Source organism: Melanerpes formicivorus, unplaced genomic scaffold (genome assembly GCF_026170545.1).
Source record: "Melanerpes formicivorus ecotype bairdi unplaced genomic scaffold, bMelFor1.0.p_v2 SCAF_105, whole genome shotgun sequence".
In the NCBI taxonomy this organism is placed as follows: Eukaryota; Metazoa; Chordata; class Aves; order Piciformes; family Picidae; genus Melanerpes; species Melanerpes formicivorus.
The window spans coordinates 569,533-590,538 of record NW_027142457.1 but is presented as its reverse complement, the minus strand read 5'-3'; the positions used below and the strand labels follow the sequence as shown (position 1 = coordinate 590,538).

Genomic DNA, 21,006 nt, shown 5'->3' with positions numbered 1-21,006 from the left:
GAGTGCTATGATGATCTTATCAAGATACCTTATTTTTTTCCCCCCTTTCTTTTTACTTCCATGATTTTAACACCTGTACAGCTTTATTTATTTACTTACCAAGTTCCTGTTGGTTAGCTGAGGTCTCATTATGGAAAATTCACAATACAAAGTTCAGGTAGCTTTGAGGAAGTTATGTCTCTTACCTTTGCTTATGCTTTCACCAATTGAACTGAAATTCTTGTTGTAGGATTTGTCATGTGTGTCACAATCTCTTTGTTTTATAGGCTGTTGTTATCAGATCCTTTTTGGTCAGTGCTTGTTGCATCTACTGTTTGGCTTTTAAGTCTCACTTAAAGCAACCTTCTAAATATCACTTAAATCAACTTTCTAAATCAGTTTTCCATTTATGTCTCCTATCTTGGTTTCCCAAGTTGTCTGTTGAGATGTCTGTGTCTAAAGGGTTGCAGGTTGCCTTTTTACAACTAGCCTGGTGGTTTCCTACCTCTCTTCCACCTTTTTACACCTAGCCTGGTGGTGTCCCACCTCTCTTCCACCTTTTTACACCTAGCCTGGTGGCGTCCCACCTCTCTTCCACCTTTTTACACCTAGCCTGGTGGTGTCCCACCTCTCTTCCACCTTTTTACACCTAGCCTGGTGGTGTCCCACCTCTCTTCTGTTTCAGCAGTTCTGGCCTTGAGCTGCCTTATGTGGATAGTGAGTGTTTGCAGAAAGTTAGGTACACACCAACTTAGAAGACAGACTGTTCTCTCTGCGGTGCATTGCGCAATGAGCTATGTTGTGGGAATCATCTCAAATCTTGTGGTCTTCCAACAGTACTGCTTAAAATGTTTTCTGGTAGCTTAGCCTTTAGGAAAGGATTGGTTGGTTTATTTATTTACTTAATTTAGTGATCTAACCCAAGTTTCTATGGTGTTTGTTCTGGAAGGAGGATATTGGAGACTTGGTATCTTGTTAGTGGGTCTGTTTCACATGTCATGTGAAGTTAGCTTTTCCAATTCCAGCTTTTAAAAACGGAAATCTTGAAGTGGTTCATCAGGAGCTTTATGCTCTAGTTGGAGGTGTATGAATTAGAGATACTGGTCTTGGTTACTAATTCTGGTAAGCAAGGTAACAGTGGAAGTGTTTATGTGCTGTTTTAGTGTAATTTCACTTTCAAGGGTCCTTTTGGTTGGCCTGAGGTTGATGTGTAGAGCCACTGAAACCTATGAGGAGTCCTTTTTCAGGATGTCACACACATGGAAATAGAGGACTTTGATGACTTGTTTCCTTTTACCACAGGGTTGTAGAGAATGGAAAGAACCCTGCATTTCCTGAGAACTTTTGTTCTTTAGAGGTAAGTCCAAAGACCAATTAAGACAAAGAGATCTTCCCTGGATTTTTTTTCCTTCAGATGAGCAGAGTTAGGACAGTAGGATGCAAAGACAGACTTGAAATCGATGGGAAACACTTTATCAGTTAATTTCTGTTTGGGATAAAACATACTTTGTACTTCCATTGATTTGGGTTGAAAGGTACTAAAAAGAATTAATTTATAATCCAAAGAATCATCTCCATTTAAATTACAATGACCAAAGGAAATAATTAATTCTGTTGAAGCACCCAGCCAAAAATAAAAGTCCTTCTGCTGGGCCTGTGAATTTCCTGACAAGTGGGAAGTGAGGATGGCTCTATTTACTGTTCAGCATAACAGCATTAAAATGTATCTTGCTCAGTTGCCTTGTATACCTATACCAGCTCACCTAGGACACTGAGATCTTCACCATACCAGTGGAACGTGGACTTCAAGAAGCTCCAGTATCAGTACAAGACTTGACAAAACCAGGCTAATCTCGAATTCACAGTTAGGCTGAGCAGTAACTAAAGGGACTTCTTATAAGGGCTTGTAGTGATAGGACACGAGGCAGTGGATTGGTTGGACAGGTTGGACTTGATGATCTTTGAGGTCTCTTCCAACCTTGGTGATACTCTGGATTGAAGCTTGAGGAGGGGAGATTGAGACTAGAAAGAAATTCTTTGCAGTAAGGATGGTGAGACACTCAAACAGGTTGCCCAGGGAGGTTGTGGGTGCCCCCTCTGTGGAAATGTTGAAAGGCTTTTAAAGCTTTTACTCAGGGCTTTTGTCTGAAGGTGAGAGAAGTCCACTCTACTTTTGGTAAACCATGATACTGACCTGAAGGAGCTGCATAAAAACACTTCATAGGAGCTTTGCTTCTGTAGATGGCTTTTATTGTTTCAGTCTTCGAGTTAATGTGTGGTTCTGTATATGATCTCACTTAGGAGTTATTGTCAGTACTTTGGAGGGAGGCTGACTTGGAAAAGGAATAATGTTTGTGAGTTGAAATTGAAATGCTTGTGTACATTTCCAGGACATACCTTAGAACTTAATGGGGATGTTCAGTTACCTTTTCAGCTTCATTCTTCCTGTGTATGTTTTAGTGCACCTTGGGGTACTTAATGTAGTAATTGAGGAAGCAGTAAGTCTGCCTGGTTAGGCCATACCTTGAGTCCTGTGTCCAGTTCTGGGCCTCTCAGTTTAGGAAAGATGTTGACTTGCTGGAACGTGTCCAGAGAAGGGCAACAAAGTTGGTGAGGGGTTTGGAGCACAGCCCTGTGAGGAGAGGCTGAGGGAGCTGGGGTTGCTTAGCCTGGAGAAGAGGAGGCTCAGGGCAGACCTTATTGCTGTCTACAACTACCTGAAGGGAGGTTGTAGACAGGCGGGGGTTGGTCTCTTCTCCCAGGCAACCAGCACCAGAACAAGGGGACACAGTCTCAAGCTGCACCAGGGGAGGTTTAGGCTGGGTGTTAGGAAGGAGTTCTTCATAGAAAGAGAGATTGGCCATTGGAATGTACTGCCCAGGGTGGTGGTAGAGTCACCATCACTGGGAGGTGTTTAGGAGGAGACTTGATAGGGTGCTTGGTTGCATGGTTTAGTTGATTAGATGGTGTTGGATGATAGGTTGAACGTGGTGATATTGAAGGTCTCTTCCAACCTGGTTTATTCTACTCTATATGGTGTGGAATTTGCTTTTCACTAATTTCTATGGAAAGAGAATTTATTAAAATAATAACAAAAATAGTAATAATACATTAATTTTTATCAGTGTTATATTAACTTATATTGATTGAAGGTGTACAGAGAAACTTGAGATAGTCTGAAGAAAATGACCTGCAGATTTCAGGAGGCACTGAGTGATGTCCTAGTTGTATTGTGGTTGCTTTTGACTTAGGAAAGCAAGAGCTCATGCAGCAAATAAAGTTACTGTTCTTTCCAAACTGGAAATCCTTCCTCTGGTGTGCATAGGAAGTGACCAAATTTTGGAAGACAAGAAGACAAATACCATCTTCACTGCAAAGTGATAGAAGCTTGTAGTGGCTCTTGATTTGCTTGGAGTTGTCTGTGTGAATGTACCTTTGTGTAGTCATTGTTCATTTGCTGATAGCTTAGAGACCAGTGATTTAAGGACAGTGGGATTTTGTCATACTGATTGAGACAAGGCTTGGATATTATTTTGACAGAGTGGAGACTGCTTATAACTTTTAGGTTTTGTTAGTTCTCAAATGTTTGGATAAAATGCTCTGCGGTTCTGTGGTTTATATTGGGAAGATAAGTGATGTTGGGCTCATTTTTTTTGGCCTATACATATGTGCTGCTAGCCATGTGTTCAGCAGCAAATGCACTCTGAAGTGTACTGATGTGTTGGGTTTTAACATTGCTTTCTCACTGTATTTGTGAGATTTGGTTCCCCATGCATCATTTTCTCACAAGTGCTAGAGCAGAGGAAACTTCTCTGTTCAGTCCTAATGTAACAATACACTCAACCTGCAAGCAGTAGTAAGGTTTTCTTTCTAGGAGGGTGTGGTGGGTTGAAGTTTCCTCCCAGCATTAACTTTTAAGCCAGACCAACTCAGTTAGAAGCAAACAAAGCTGTATTTACAAACAAAAACTACGCTCTACAATGGAATGCAATGAATGTGTACAAAATATACAGGATTTACAACATTATACAGATATTTACAATTAGCAAATAACATGAAACCCCCCCTGGTCAGAAGACCAGAGAAGCCTGTTCCACTGCCCCTCCCCAAACCTCCCAACCCCCCCTGTACCAAGAGAGAGAGAGGAGTTGAGAGAAAAACAGTGTTAGGCTTACCTCAAGGCCAGCCAGAAGCGTGTTATCTTGTCCCCACCAAAGCAATAACAGCCAAGATCAGAAGAGGAAAAGAAATGGGAATGGAAGGTTAATGTGAAGAATTGTTATGATACAGCTTCTCTTATCCCAGCCATTTATCCAATGAATTTGTTTAGAATAATCTTTTTGTTTTCCTTTTTACACCCAAAAGTGATTTATTTAGTTTGTTTTTCTACTTTTCTACTCAAAATCTGCAGCTAACTTTTAAAGCCATAGCCTAAAACCACCACAGAGGGTAAGTAGCTGTTAAACCCCAACTCACAAGTGTTCCTAGGAGAGTGTTCTCCATGCAATATGTTACTGATAAAATATTGAGCTGATGGATTTATTGTATAACTTTGATTTACTTTCTCATTTTGGTGCTTGAGCAGTAGGGCAGTGTGTGTTCTTAGATTCATGAACTTTAAATAGTTATTCTTCCTTCTAGTTAAATCTTGGCTCTGGCCAGGCTGATCTAGTGTGGGGTGTCCCTGCTCATGGCAGGAGGGTTGGAACTAGATGATCCTTGTGGTCCCTTCCAACCCTGAATGATACTATGATACTATGAATAAAATGTAATAGGTGTTGCTATTAGTGGACATTTATTAAGATATGGTACTTGCCATATGTAGGTCTGTGGTTTAACCCTCCCAGGTTGGGTGGTAGTAAATTCTCACCTTTTTAATAGCAGTCTCTGTGTCATCCAGTTCTTTAGTAGGAAAGTTTTCCTCTTGGTTGGCATATACCAAGTTTCAGAGTTTTTGTGGACCCATCATGTTGCTTGTGGTTTATTCATCAGTAGAAGGCTTGAGATAGTTATTTGCCCTGCTGTGTTCCTCATGCATTTGTTCTTGCATCAGATGCACCTGCACTTCTGCTGACTGATCATGCAATTCATTGTTGTCCTGAGCTTCTGCTTGGCTTGTCAATAATTTACTCTTTGATGGACCTTGTTTGCCAACTCCTTCTATCAGATTGTGCAGGCATTCTTATGAGTGTGTGAGTGCTCTGAACATTTTATATTAGCAGCATTTAATTTTATGAAGTTGTTTTCTAACTGCCACTTTCCCCTGCCTGGTTTGAAGATATTCCTCAGTAAAAAGCCTGTGTGGCATTTGGTGTTTTAAGTTTGGTTGGTTTGGTTTTGTTGTTGTTTTAAAATCTTTATTATCGTGATTTAAGAAGGAAAAAAATTATTTTTGAAGTTTTAAGGTATATAACTTCTGAAGTATCTAACACTTTTAATGATGGTGTTTTCTAGTTTAATTACCTGAAGCATTTTCTTGGAGATCTCTATGTGTATGTATATCTATTTTAATTAGAATAGAATAAACCAGGTTATTGTTTGGTTTTTTTTCTAATTGCAGGAAATGTATGAGGTTGCCAAGAAACTTTGCTCCTTTTGTGAAGGTCTTGTACATGATGAACATCTTCAGCATCAAGGCTGGGCTGCCATAATGGCCAACTTGGAAGATTGTACATACTCTTACCAAAAGCTACTTTTCAAGTTTGAAAATGTATATTCAGGCTATTTGCAGTCCATAGAAGATATCAAGTTGAAACTTACTCAGTAGGTTTGCCATTAAACTCGGCCTCAGTCTCCAAAGTTACATTTGAAACTTTCTGGGTGTTTTAGGTGGTGTATGTCTGGTGGGAGTTGTGATGCAGCATGTGTGTGTTTGTGTCATGGAGTGCTTGCTTTGTTTCCTACCAGTCACTTTTTAACTGGCATTTTTTCCTTGTTTCAGTCAGCACACAGAAACCTTTGCTGAATTATGTGGGAGATCTGCTTGTTAAGGAACAGCTGTTTAAGAGCTGGAGTCCTTCCAAATGTGAACTAGAAATAACTAGATAATAAATTTAGACATTAATCAACATTTTTAAATACATATTTGCACTTTTGAGTTAATTAAAAGCAGTGATCTGTGTTGAAAGCATGAGGTTATAACACCAACTTTGGGTGTTTATCCATTTGGGAGGGTGTGTTCTGTGTGCATCTACGTGTCTACACTTGTGTCCTTCAAGCTCTAGATGTTACTTCAAGGGAAATCTTTGCCATCTTTCTGGATATTATAGTATTATGGCATTTCCACTAGTGCTTTGCCTAATGGAATGTAAGTGGTTGTTGGTTACTTAAAGAAATAATGTGTTTTTTATATATATATATAGGGGGAATGGAATGAAGCTGGAGGTGGGGAGATTCAGGCTAGATGTGAGGAGGAGGTTCTTCACCATGAGAGTGGTAAAACCCTGGAATGGGTTGTCCAGGGAGGTGGTCGAGGCCCTGTCCCCGGAGGTGTTTAAGCCCAGGCTGGATGAGGCTCTGTCCAGCCTGATCTAGTGTGGGGTGTCCCTGCCCATGGCAGGGGGGTTGGAACTAGATGATCCTTGTGGTCCCTTTCAACCCTGAATGATACTATGATACTATGATATATATATAATATATATTTCCTTTAAAAAAGAAAAGGAAGCTGAACTTTCCTTAGTTCATGGTAAACAACTCTGAATGTCTTCTGGCTAACTGCTTTTTCAGTCTTTGCTAGTAGGCCCTGGTGGCCATGTAGATTGGAAACATAAAAGTGCCAGGTGTGCATTTAAAGAGAAAAAGGACACGTCTCAGTTTATCAAACTGTCCTTGCATTATCCACATAAGGTGACTTGGATGTTTAGAACAGTTCATCTTAAGCAGTGGAAGACAACAAAACTTTGTCTTTAGCTGACCTTTCACTGTCTTAATACTGAAAGGATAGTTACCAAAGGAATTTTGAAATCTGCTTCACTTCTGAAATGAATAATATTTGTATGAGTGGTTTGTGTCTTAAGTTTTTCTGTCACATTGGCTTCTAGGCACTGATCCTTTTTTTTTCCTTTCTGAAAAAGCTTGGGTTCTGCTGTTTCTATCATGGCCAAGATACCACTGCTGGAGTGCCTCACGAGACACAGTTACAAGGAGTGTTTGGGAAGAGTGGATTCTTCAGCTGACCATGGAGGGACAGAAAGTGATGAAACTGAGGATGGGAAATCTGCTGAATTGGTGCTTTATCCTGATATATCTAAAGTGAACAATAAATCAATGTTAGCCTCATTTTGCAAGTCAGTTGAACATTCAACTTTGGAAGGCACAGATCCTGAAGGAGTGAAAGATGCTAAGGAGTCTGGTCAAAATGCTGCTGTGCAGGACAATGAGACATCAGTAGAACTGAGAGATGATGATCAGCCTTCCTTCAATGTGTCTTTGTTAGACTGGATAAATGTTCAAGATAGACCTAATGATGTTGAATCACTGGTCAGAAAATGTTTTGATTCTATGAGCAGGGTAAGTTAACAATTTCTTCAAAATCAGATTGTGTTGCATTGAGTGCTGCTGTTCATTTTCCAGATCTCGGTGCCTTTGGAGTGACTCAACTTCTTGTAACACGTTGTTTCTCAGATCACTTTCTGAATGGAGACCAAAGCAGAGACTGAGGGGGTGGGAAATACTTGAAGAGTTCTTGAGTTTTCAGAATTTGACCTTTAGGAAAATGTATAATTCCACAATGAGTGCTTCTTGTCTTGCTTGTGTCTCAAGCAGCTGTTCTGGTGAGAAAGCCAAGAGCTTCTTGGAGTCCATAAGCAAAGTGACTTCTCTCTTTGCCTCTTGCATAAAAAAACATGCCTGTAATGAAAGGAAAGATTTTTCTGCACAGAAGTTAATGTTCTTTGTGTTAAAAATACTGAAGCTTTTATTAAAAATATAGGACAGATTGATGTGGTTAATTGTGATGAATTTTTATCTTCTATATATGCATTCTCGATTAGCTGGTACAGATGCATTCCGAGGAGCCCAGTTTGCATTTCTCCTGCTGGTACAATAACACATTGCTCACTTTCTTCACTCTTTCCAAGTCATTATTTTAATCAGTGAGCATTATAACCTCTAAAAATCCTTTGGCCTAGAGATATCTCCTTCTTTGCTTTCACTGTAGCTGTTCTTACACTGTCTAGCCTTGTTTGCATGTATAGAATTTTATAACTCAATATACCTTGAACAAAGAAAACCATTTCTGTTGTCCTTGACACTATTCTGAAAGGCAGGACTGGAAGACTGTCTTAACTTAAGTCTAAACCCTATCTCTTGTAGAAAATGCTATGATGTGATGAGTTCTATATGCTTGGAAAATTTGGCTTGATATAAAGGGCTGCTTAAGATTTTGAGCTGTCCAAATTGCAGGAAAGGCTGAGAGAAAGAGTGGGCTGTACAGTTAGCAAAACTGTGAAGAGCTTCCTAATTGCTGAAATCTGGGACACTCCTCTATCCTGTTCTATAATGCTGCAAGATGTTTGCTACTGTTTTAAAACAAGAGGAATAAAACCCAGTGGTGTGGTTGTGAGAGAATAAACTCACTTTCAACTTAATATTAACAGGGCACAAATGTAATATCTCTTTGAAAAAAGAATCAGTGTTTAAAGACAGATGTTAAACAGCTGCTTCCAAATAAATTACAGTGGTACTACATGTACAAAAAGGAAAGCATAACCACTGCAGTTAAAGCCTTACTTAAGTACATTTTTTATCAGCTTGTAGTCTTATCTGACCCACATCACCTCTTTTAGACAGCCTGCCTTGTAACTGTGTGCTTTTCTGTCCTTGCCTTACCTTACCTAAGGCTAGTCAGAAATCCTTTGGTTTTTTAACCATTGCAATTGTTTTGTAACTTAAGGTGATTCTTGTAGGGGAAAAAATGTGAATGCTCCTGTGAAAATGAAGATTCTTTCTGATTTCTTGGCATAAGCAGAATTGGCAGGTGGGAAAAAACACTTTAGTCAGACTGTACTGGCCACCACTAATAGAACTTTGATCAATCTTGATTTGGTTTGGTTCACAAGAAACCCAAAGCTTTCAAGCATTTGAGTAGCTCCTAGTTTTCCTTCAGAAAACATTGAGTTGCTCTGTTTTGATAGCAGCACAGATAAAGGATTCAATCTTTGCCTACCATTGATTTAAAATTAATTGGAAAACAGAATTGGCCTGAAGCTGAAAAGGAAAACAGCAGATAAATACCTTGTTACACATTTATTCTCTTAATATTTACTTGAGGTGACACTCTAACCTAGCAAGGTAGAACAAAATGGTACTAATTTAATTTTATTTATCTATTTTTCTCTGCATTTTCTCTGTGTCCTTTTCTTCTTGGAAATATGAACCATACAAATGATTTGCAATTGCATTTCTTATTGGAAACTCTGAATTCAGGTAAGATACTCATGAAAGTGTAAAGCATCAGAGCAGGAGCTTAATACTTTTGGTCCTGGTAGTCTTGACACAGTTGATGTTTTGCACAGTGCTGCTATGTGTCTGCTCCTTTAGTCTCCTGGTTTCTATATAAAATGACACTTCTAATTGCAGAAACCTAGGCTGCAATAAAAGCAGTGGGTAAGTAGGAGCTAACCAGATGTTTGTGTAAAGTGCTGCTGCAACCACTTAAATAGAAGGCTAGCAAAGGAAGAGACTTCTAAAGATGAGGAGAACAATACTCTCTACCAGTGAAAATAGAAATGAATAGAATAGAATAGAATTAACCAGGTTGGAAAAGACCTTTGAGATCATCGAGTCCAACCCATCACCCAACACCATCTAATCAACTAAACCATGGCACTGATGTACTCAGGTCAAAGATGGAATGAAAAGAATGGGTGGAAGAGGTAAATTAGAGGGTGGAATGAGAGGAATAGGCATTCTTTGTGAAAAGAGATAAAACACAATTAGTTTATCTTTGAGGTCTTTTCCAACCTTATTGATTCTACGAAGGCAAAAGGTGGGGGGAGAAAAAGCCCACGCTGTATTCTTCTTCAGCATTTTGCCTGTTAGGAAACTCTCTTGCATGCTGCACTGGAGTCATTGAGGATGCCACAGGGGAGTAATTCTGAATAGGATGGCAGTGAAGATGATCCTATTAAAACCAATCTGGTTTAATCCCACAGACTATTTTTATTACGGATTCTTAAACATGAACAAGTCACTTGAGAGAGGCTAATATTTATAAGGCCATTCATAACCTACTAAAAACTAGCCTTTGCTGTTTTCAGGGAGCTTTGGCATGTTTTGTCACCTCATGAACAGCATTAATTACATATTCTGAAAAATTCTGGGCTAATGAACAGGTTTTGGTACTTCCCCCTGTGGTCTTTCTATTTGTTTGGGTTTTGTTTGCTTTGTGAGAATGAGACACCAATCTATAATGGGCTTCCTCTTCAGATTCTTCTCTCTATAGCCCTGAGAAGAGTTTCCAGTGTAAGAAAGTACTCTCTGAAAGGCTTTTATATAGTTAACTAACAGATTTAGGGGGGGAAATAGTCCTTTTATTTATGTTCATGGAGAGTCAGATAAATGCTGGGGGTTTTGAGGGTTAATTTGTATGGTCTGTAAGTGGCATAAATCCTGGATGTTGAGAGAAGCTAGTGCTGTGACAGCTAAGATGGCCTAACAGGATAGAGTCTTTTCAAGAGATTCCTATATCACAGATGGCATGCCATAATCATTTGGGATAAATTTGAGCAAATTGGTTCATATTCTGCTAACACCTAAACTCTTGCTATATTCTTTACTTACATATGCCAGATTTACACTAAACTCTGTCCTACATAAGCTGTTGCAATTCCCTGTGATGTTTTTAGCACTAAGGAAATAGACTAATTCATTTCACTACTCTTAGAGTGAAACTTGAAGAGAGACCCTTAGTATCTGTGGACATTGGTAGCTTCTTAATGTTTCAAGCACTTTTTTTTGTGGGTGATGGTCTATGAGGTAATGTGAAATAATTTTCAAAATCCTACTTTACTTTTTTAAAATGTTAGCAAAAAATAGTCCAAATGTATGATTTTTTTGCATAGCTTCTTTTGCAGTTACTTAGAGCTGATCTGCTTTGTCTAAAGAATCGATTGAAACACTCATTTAGTGGGAAAAGGCTAATGGGTCTTGCAGCTTTTTCCTATCACCATCCCTCCTGCACTTTCCACTGAGCCACATTCGCCACTTGTTTTGATTGTGGCTCTATGGATTCTTGTTTCAGAGCAGACTTGTGTCCATTAGCTTTAAACTGCCTCTTGCCTTCACACCCTGCCTTGTCACCTCAACTGATGTCCCATCTTCTTGTAAGGATCCTGATTTCTCTGATGGAAATCAGAGTGGAATACTTCAAAGACTCCTTAACTCAGAATTCTGAAACAGGTGACAGATGTAGGCACATCTTAGAATAACCTTAATAGTATTATTTATTTATAAGAAGTCAATTTAGTTTACCTGAAGGGAGGCTGTAGCCAGGGCGGGGGTTGGTCTGTTCTAGGCAACCAGCACCAGAACAAGAGGACAGAGTCTCAAGCTGTGCCAGGGGAAGTTTAGGATCTTCACAGAGAGAGTTGTTAGCCATTGGAATGAGCTCCCCAGGCAGGTGGTGGTGGTGTATTGTAAGTGTTCAAGAGGGCATTGGACGTGGCACTTGGTGCCATGGTTTAGTAGACATGAGGTCTTGGGTGACGGGTTGGACTTTTCCAACCTTATTGATTCTATGATAGTTAGCTCATCTGCCCTAGGTGATCCTGCTCTGGCAGGGGCGTTGGACTCGACCTCTGGAGGTCCCTTGCAGCCCCTAATCTTCTGTGATTCTGTGAACTGCTAATAAACATTTCATTTATTGTTTGTTTTTTTCAGCTTGATCCCAGGATCATCCAGCCCTTTCTGGCAGAATGTCGCCAAACTATCGCCAAACTCGATAATCAGAACATGAAGGCTATTAAAGGTCTTGAGGACAGGCTCTATGCATTGGACCAGATGATAGCAAGCTGCAGCAGACTGGTGAATGAACAAAAAGAACTTGCTCAGGTATGCACAACATTGGAAGATGGCAGATTTTTGTTGTGTATGTTGTTACGGAGTATAATTCGTGGTCCAAATCCATATGCTCTCATACTTACATTGCCTTTCATTCTGGTGCTTGGCTCTAATGAATATCACAGCAGGTTTCTTCAATATCTTTGTCTTCCTGACTAAACCACCCAAGTTTTTACGATGAAGCTGTCTGTCTTCATCTCAGTTCTTCCTGCCTCTTTATGACTTCCATTCACTTGGCTCAGACAGTGGATACAGTTAAGATGTTTGCTTCCTGCTTTTGTTTTTCAGAGTCCTTACCCATTCAGTACAGAGGTTGTTCTGAGTTCAGTTAAAGATTGATTTACAGTGTTCTATTCCACCTTCAGTGTGCATCATCTTCCTTTTCTTTTTGTTGACTTCATATACCTGTTTGATACTTTGCTTTCTGTGCTGTCCTCCCTAGTGTAGAAATCTTTGCTTTGCAGATGTGTTCTATAGCATCATATGACAAGATTGCTGAATCATTGAATCAGAAAGGTTGGAAAAGACCTCAAAGATCATCAAGTCCAACCTGTCACCCAACACCTCATGACTACTACACCATGGCACCAAGTGCCACATCCAATCCCCTTTTGAACACTTAAATACAATATTAAATCAATAATGACAGTGGCTTCATTTTTCAGCAGTGTCACAGAAGCAGTTTTGATGCTCATCAACTTCAGCTTCAGAGAGAGACACTTTAATGTTTGTTTTTAAAATCCTTTATTAAGAAAACAAAGTTATTGTGGAACTACAAATACAGTGACCACTGGTAGGGACATAAGAACATGAACAAAGTCAAAGCTCCAACTGTTGGGTTTGGGTGTTCATTTCTTGCCTGGAGAACCACACAGTTACCATCAGGATTTTCTCTCACCTTTTGAACATGATAAAGGAGAGAGTGGCATGGCACAGTAGTTGTTTCACCAGTAGCCCCTCCATCCTAGTAGCTGGTTTTCTGCTGCATTAACTTCTGTGATCCTTCACTGGTATTGATTAGTTGTGTGAAACTCTTGCAGGGTTGTATTGGTAACTGTTTGGGAGGAAAATACCAGATAAGGTTTATGTGGACAGGATTATAGAATGAAGAGAAAGCAGCTTTGACACTTACCTGTGTAGCTTTCTGTTAGACTGCTCAGTAGTTACAGTAAGTTTATTCAAATGCCTGCACTCTTACAGAGCAGATGGGTCACTTCATGCTTTTTAATTGCATAACAAATGTGTCTTTTCTTCCTCTAGGGATTTTTGGCTAATCAGAAGAGAGCTGAGAACTTGAAAGATCCTTCTGTGCTGCCTGATTTGTGTTTGAGTCATGCAAATCAGCTGATGATTATGTTAACTAATCACAGAAAACTGTTAGATATTAAACAGAAATGTACCACTGCCAAACAGGAGCTTGCAAATAATCTGCAAGTCAGACTGAAGTAAGTTACAACTTTTCAATTTATAGATTGCTTCCACTTGCATCAGGACTGTTTAAAGAATGTGTGTCTTAAGAAAATCTTTGGTACTGCACAGAGCTTTTCTTAACAGGAGAGGAAATAAAAGCTGAATCACTTCGTTTGTATATGAAATTATTTGTAAGTGTGAAACAAAAGATTAAGAGAAACTTTTCTTAGAGTTTAAATAGTCTTTGTATCAATAAAACAATATCCAAGGACCTATAATCCCCTCTCCTTTCATCAACCTCCGCAGCCATTGGTATCTTGTTTAAAATTTGGCTGGTAGTTGTGCTGATGTTTTCCAAGAATAACTATAGAATCCTTGAATGGTTTGGGTTGGAAGGGACCTTAAAGATCATCTGTTCCAACCCTTCTGCCATGGGCAAGGACACCTTTTACTAGCCCAGGTTTCTCAAGACCTCATCCAACCTGGCTTTGAAAACCTCCAGGAAGGAGGCATCCACTGTGTCCCTGGACAACCTGTTTCAGTGTCTCACCACCTTCACTGTAAAGAATTTCTTCCCAATATTCAGTTTAAGTCTCCCTTCTGCTGGCTTGAAGCCCTTGGCCCTTGTCCTGTCACTAAAAGTTTAAGTGAAGCATTCTTCTGTTGCTTGTGATCTAATGGTGGTAAGTTCTCGTTTTCTGAGCACTGTGTGAGGAATTAACACATTCATTTTCTGAGCACTGTCAGAAATTAACAGGCATCTGCAAGGCAGCTACTGATTTCTGAATTGCTTGGTGCTTCCAGATAGCCTGTCATTGGCCCATGTGAAATGACATCCAGACATGTTGCTAATCACAGTGAAATTGAAATGGAGAAAAGATGACTAAGTTGCTGTCTTGTAAAGTGTAACCTCCTCTTGTAGGTGGTGTTGTTTTGTAATGCTGCATGCTGACCAAGATGGAGAGAAACTACAAGCATTGCTTCGTCTTGTAACAGAGCTCCTAGAAAGGGTCAAGGTTGTGGAAGCTCTCAGTACTGTTCCTCAGATGTACTGTCTAGCAGTTGTTGAGGTTGTGAGGAGAAAAATGTTCATAAAACACTACAGGGAGGTAAGTAAGTAAGTCAAACTTCAAGACTAAATCTTTGTGTCAGTCTATCAATTTGCATCTAACTACATGATTTCCCTTCACAGTGGGCAGGTGCTTTAATAAAAGATGGGAAACACCTCTATGAAGCTGAAAAGGCAAAAAGGGAATCTTTTGGTAAACTGTTCAGTAAGTACTGCTGTGAAATGAGAATTGTGGTTGAGAATGACTTTTGTTTTTGTAGTCAAAATGATTCCACTGGGCTGTAGTTTTAGTACCTGTCTTACTATCTTTTACTTCGATGGGATATGCATGCAGTGTGCCAGCTGGTCCTCTTATGAGCAAAGTATTTGGCTATTCGTTTTTCTATTAAATGAATGAAGTGTTCCATTTAGCTTATCCCAAATACTGCAGAAGCTTTAGTGAGTTTCATACTTGCAAAGGATCTGATTTCTAAGTATGACATTTGAATGCAGTCGGTGTTTGAACATGCTCTGCAAGCTTTGCTCTTCTTTTAAATAACATTTTTTTTAAACTGCCACTGAATTTTTTTGCTGTGAGCTCCTCTCTACTACTTCAGAGAACAAACAAGAATGAAGGCTCCTATCTAAAGGCCTTGGGTAGAAGTTAAAAGATAAAATTAACAATTCTGTTGTTGCTAAAAGAAATTTGATCCTTTTCTCTTTTGCCTGCAATTTCTGCAACTTGCTTTAGCAGCTGGTTTAGAAGATAAGAAAACTGAGCAGAAGTTCATCAAAGTTTTGAGGAGGAGATTAGCAAGAAGGAATTGGCAATTGGCAGGGAAAACTTGAAAAAGGAGGTTCTTCCTGGGATGAATTTTGAGCAAAAAGGCTTCAGCAAAGCAAGAAATTCTGCTTGAACTGGTGGGGTGTGCTTGAAGTTCTGGGCTCACTTGGAGTTTTTATGTTGCCAAGAAACAGCACAGTTAGTAATGCTTTTAAATTGATTTCAGCTTAGAGTAGTGCAGTAGCTTCCTTCTTTTCTTTTGAGGTATTTTTGTATGTTGCATTTCTTTCTTTCAAATAACCATTTTTCCTTTGCCCAGGGAAATCTTTTCTAAGGAATCGTCTGTTTAGAGGACTTGACTCCTGGCCTCCATCCTTTTGTGTATGTACTCAGTATGTTTTGGGGGGTTATTTCATTTTTATTAACTGTACTTTCAAAAGATGCAAACCTAAGCTTAATTCATTCAAGCTGCATGCCTGTCACATTGCCCTGGCACAGATGAAAAAGCTGGGAGCTAGTGTTCATTGCTGTTTCAATTGACCTACATTAACAACATCAATTTGGTGCTCCTTTGCAGCAAGGAGTTTGTGGTATTGCACAAGAAATGGCTATTAAAGATCAGAAAAAAGAAGCCAGGAGGTATATTGTGATCATCTGGTCCTGTCATCCTGTCTCCTGGAAAACAGAATCATAGAATTGCTTAGGTTGGAAAAGACCTTTCAGATGGAGTCCAAACTGTTAGCTAATGGAAGCATAAAATTACTCAGATGATAAAAGCAAGTAAAAAGTTGTCACATCTTGCTGTAACCACTGCATAAATGGAAAAGCTTCCATGGCTGATAACATGAAGGGGTGAAAATGTATGTCTGTAATCAAGTATTGCCTGTTAACTTTTATTTCATAGAGCTTGCTTAATTCAAGCAAGATAACTCTCCCTGATTCTAATCTCACTTTGCCTCATTTAACCTTTTCATGTCCTCCTTTGCAGCCTGATTTTAAAGGATACTTGGAAAATCAGAATGCTGCTCATTTCAGTATTTCAAATACTGAACTGAATTATGTTTAGCAGCACACTCATTAAGTTTCAGTGTCTTCTGTTAACTTTTTTAAACAAACCCTTAGTGTTTTTGAAGCTTGGTGATGGGGAAGAAGCTGAACTAGATGATTGTCATAGGCCCTGTGCAACTGAAATCTCTATTCTACAGCTGCCTGAGGCACTGTGGGTGTTGACTATGAACGCAAATGATCTTTTTCAGGGAGCTGGGGCCAGGCATGGTTCCTTTCAAAAAAGTTTGAAATATTTTGAATGTGTGATCAATTTTTGTTTGTTCTTAATTAAGCTCTTTTTAATCCTTGTTATCTTGATGTCACTTGCCTTGACACACGTACATGAATTTCTTCTTGATGCAGACACGAAAACCTCGCCGATTTGACAGTGAGCTTCCAGATATCTCATTAAGTGACTTGCAGTTTTTGCAGTCTTTTTGTCCTTCAGAAGTACAGCCATTACTCAGGTAAAGCACCTTTTCCAGCTTTGTAGAAATAGCCTCCCCCAGGTCTTATCCCTTTCAGCCTCCCATCTCCAGTTGATTTTCTGTAAAGGAACAGGCAAGGATTTTTGTGTTTCTTAATTTACTGGCTTTTGCCTGTACTTTTTACTGGAATCCCTTTTAATTCAGCATCCTTGTGGCATTGCTGCTGGAAATAACAATAAGTATTATGAGTTTAGTCTGCTTGACTAAAGCATGATACAACTGATGCACTCAATTTCTTTTTAGGTTCTTAGGCTTCTGCAGAAAAAGATGTAAATGATAATCTCATCTTGCTGATGTTTGCCTGATTTTGGAGGTTGTGAGAATTTTGCAACCTTCCACAGAGGCTTGGTCAGAGTTCAGGAGGATTTTTGCCTCTTTTTTTGTGTCAGAAAAAGCAGTCACTAACTAAACTTTTAGTGCAAATTGTAGTGACATAGATTTCCACTTGATGGCAATAGAGGTGGGATTATGTCATGTTCCTCCTGGTTTCTGAGCTCAGGATTACATTCGATGGAAATATAGATGATGATGGACTTGCAATTTGAGTGGGCAAGGCTGTCTCAATGTGGTAGACATTGAGCTTCAGAAGCAGTACTTTTGGTATTTTCATTTAACTTCTAAGGAGCAAGCAATAGGCAGACTGAGACCCAGCACACAAGTCCTTTTCTGTCAGCACTGAACCCCTGAGCTGCATAGTTAATGTGATGTATCTGTTTATTTACAGTGCTTGAGTCTTCTGAAAATATTTGTTTGAGCAATTATTTCAATCTTGATTGTGCAGAAACACTCTAGGTATCACTTGGTTAATATATCAAATGGAGAAGGTAAAATTGCAGTGTAATTTGCCTTTACTGTATTGTCCAAATGCTGCATGATTTCAGTGGAGCTATTCCTGAACAGATTGAACATTCTGGATATATGGCTTCTCAACTTAAATTCACTGTTGCTTTTCCAGAGGTTTAGGAAGCTTGCCATCAAAAGCTCATCTTGCAACACTTGCAATGTGATGATAGAATCATAGAATCATTCTGGTTAGAAGAGAGAGGCCTTTAAGATTATGACACATTAATTATTCTTTTAAGTTAGGTTATCTATCATTAAAATAAAATAGGAGAGAATTAATAGGTGCTTCAAAGGAAGAGCTGGATTGGAGGGAATCCAGCTGGAGAGAAGAACAAAGTCATTTGCAAGCTTAAGTGCTTCAATTACAGATCTAATCACTGTCAATTCTCTTCTGTTACTGTTGTTGTAACCAGGTACTACTGATAAATCTTTTCCTCAGAAGGAAAGACTGGCATAGTGCTTCCTCATCGTTGTGATTATCATTATCTACTCCTTAAAAGCTCTCAAGTTCTTAATTTAAAACACAAATACCAGATGGCCTTAGTGGATTTCTGTGCAAAATAAATGAACTTGAGAAAGTCCTAAACCTAATTCAGTGAGAAGCTTAGTCTTGTTGGAGTATACACACAATAATCTAATAGATGAATATTAACAATATTGAAAAAAAAAACATTAATCCTATACTGTTTTTAAGGGTTCCCATACTTTGTGATTTTGAACCTCTTCACCAGCATGTACATGCTCTACATAACCTGGTAAAGGCAGCACAGAGTTTGGATGAAATGTCACAAACCATTACAGACCTGCTGAATGAACAAAAGGTATTTGTTTGCTTTTATTTACCAAGAAAAGAGAATGCTCAGTTCAAAAGTGTTAGAATCTTGGCATAATATTATTCCGTCAGTCACAGAAATGAACTTTTGGGGTGGTTTTTTTTTTCCCATATGTAAAGATCAGTTGGTCTCATAACTGCAGAAGAGGAGTTTCCTTTCTAATGACATAGTAGTAAATATTCTGAGAATTGAGCTCTGCAGTGAGTAAAGGGAGCCTGCCTGGAGTCAAAAAGATGCTGAATATCTTCTGAGCAACTAACAGAAACATTCAGCACGTAGGAAACTGATACATTAACAGTGTAATTCCACTTCCACAGTTTCTGTGGGAATGTGTGCATTTGTCATTTCAGTCTGTGTTTAATGAAGTTGTCATTACTTCTAGATTTTTTTTGCGTTGCTTAAGTCCTTTTAGCATAAAAAGTTAAGGAAGATTCAGGACCTCACTTTGCTGTCCCAGGTAGCTTCAACACTGATGTGTCACCTACTCCTGCTTTTTGGGGAAGGGGAGAAACATGTGCAGTCTTCTACTTGGAGGATAGGAAGAACAGACAGCAAAAAGATCTCTTCCCCTAGATTTGCTCTGCCTGTCAAGCAGATTCTTTCTCTTAGAAACTGTTTCTGCCAGTCACACTTGATTGCCTCTGTGCCCTCAGCCTATGACTTTCATAATGCACCAACCATGGCCCTTTTGCCTTCACAGAATCAATAAGGTTGGAAAAGACCTCAGAGATCATCAAGTCCAAGCTGTCACCCAACACCTCATGACTAACTAAAGCATGGCACCAAGTGAAACCATGGCTTCTGACTGTAGCATATTGAAACTCTGGATGAATTTAGCAATCCTTATATTTTAATATGAAGTTAGCTGCTTCAAATTTGGTTTCTCTGTCAGCTTCACTATAGAAGAAAGGTGTCACTTTCATGGGACTCCATGTTGTCTATTGTGTGTTTGATTCCACTTTGACTGGAAGCTGCCAAGGTTATGAGAATGTTGAATTTTGAATTGGCCAATTCCTGCTTAAACTAGGTGACATGAAGTCCTCTATATTCTTATTCTTCTGGGACAGCCATTAAGAGTGTTAGGGCCTGTATTAGTCAATGGGATGGGTAGTACTGCTGTAAATTTTGGGACATCTGGGCGTTTTCTGAACATGCTCTTCTATTGGACCATGCTCTGAAATACAGAAGTCCTCCCCCAACTTGGAGAATCCTGAAATCTGTCTCATAAGAAACTGGGTGTTCAAACAATTTTTCACTAAGGATTGGAGTGTCAGAAAACTGTGAAATAAATCAAAGGGGTAAGCTTTAATTCAAAATGTATGTAGTAACAGTAGAAAAATGAACAGGAAAGGTGTCTTGTTCAAGTCTTGATGATTGTCCATTTTTGGCTCCTACCTGCTTGTTTGAGACATTTTTGCCAGTATCTGTCTGTACAAAAAAGATGTTTTCCAAATTAGGAGAATTTGTTCTTCCCATTCTTCTCTTTTGCCATGCTTTGACCGGTTTGGATTCTTGGCTGACTCAGAAATGTCAAGTGCTTAGACAGATTTGGATAATTGTCTCCTTCCTTAGAGTAAATTGCATTGCACAGTCAGAGCTGGGCCATTCATGATGTCATCTTGAAAATGCCCATCTCAGTGTGTAATTTCGGTGATTCATTTGAAGTCTCTTTTGGAATTGAAGCAGAGAGATTTTTCCTTCTCAGCGCCCAGTACTCCTGTCGTACTGGGTCTTTCTCTGTTGCTTTGTTCCACACATCATCTAGGAATGTTCTTTAAACTATGCTACGTTTGCTTGTGTTCTTTTTCTCGTGTGTGTAGAATTACTGAAGCAGTCAGCAGTCCAATCGATATCCATCACTACTGTCTGAGGTTTTTTGGAGTTCTGTTGCTGGCCATTTATTGCCCAGCTCCACCTTCTCCAGTCAAGTAGCTGAGATCAGTAGCAAAAGTTTCTTCAATACTAAAGAATACCAGGCACATGATTTAAGTGTATGAATACTGTTGGAAAAGGGGCAGGAGCAGGATTAACAGTTGAAGGCCATGTTGGCTTTTTGGAGAACAGCACCACTCTGAAAGATGGGATAGAACAGAATAGAATTAGCCAGGTTGGAAGAGACCTTTGAGATCATTGAGTCCAACCTATCATCCAACACTATCTAATCAACTAAACTGTGGCACCAAGCACCCCATCCAGTCTCTTCCTAAATACCTCCAGTGATGGTGACTCCACCACCTCCCTGGGCAGCACATTCCAATGGCCAATCTCTCTCTCTCTATGAAGAACTTCTTCCTAACATCCAGCCTAAACTTCCCCTGGTGCAGCTTGAGACTGTGATCTCCACCACTTTGAGACTGGATGTCTTAGGGGAGTCTTTTGCTGCAAATATTGCCATGAGTTTATTTGGGAAGAGTTTGTTTTCAGGATGGCCACATTTTCTTAGATAAGTAAGATCAGATGAGGCCTTCAAGGATGATGGGATGGAAAAGCAAGGTAATGGTTGGGTACTTTCTT

At 39.4% G+C, this 21,006-nt stretch overlaps 1 protein-coding gene across 2 annotated transcripts in view; it reads left to right on the top strand.

Moving 5' to 3' along the window:
* The window catches only part of RB1CC1 (RB1 inducible coiled-coil 1), a 54,933-nt gene that overhangs the window by 16,653 nt on the left and 17,274 nt on the right, over positions 1 to 21,006 (top strand). For both annotated transcript variants that reach the window (XM_068166720.1, XM_068166719.1), the window contains exons 6-14: positions 5,540 to 5,742; positions 7,053 to 7,488; positions 11,860 to 12,030; positions 13,300 to 13,484; positions 14,372 to 14,558; positions 14,642 to 14,723; positions 15,601 to 15,662; positions 16,692 to 16,795; positions 18,354 to 18,480. In XM_068166720.1, coding sequence (XP_068022821.1) covers positions 5,540 to 5,742; positions 7,053 to 7,488; positions 11,860 to 12,030; positions 13,300 to 13,484; positions 14,372 to 14,558; positions 14,642 to 14,723; positions 15,601 to 15,662; positions 16,692 to 16,795; positions 18,354 to 18,480 — 1,557 coding nt within the window. The remainder of the gene's footprint in view (positions 1 to 5,539; positions 5,743 to 7,052; positions 7,489 to 11,859; positions 12,031 to 13,299; positions 13,485 to 14,371; positions 14,559 to 14,641; positions 14,724 to 15,600; positions 15,663 to 16,691; positions 16,796 to 18,353; positions 18,481 to 21,006) is intronic.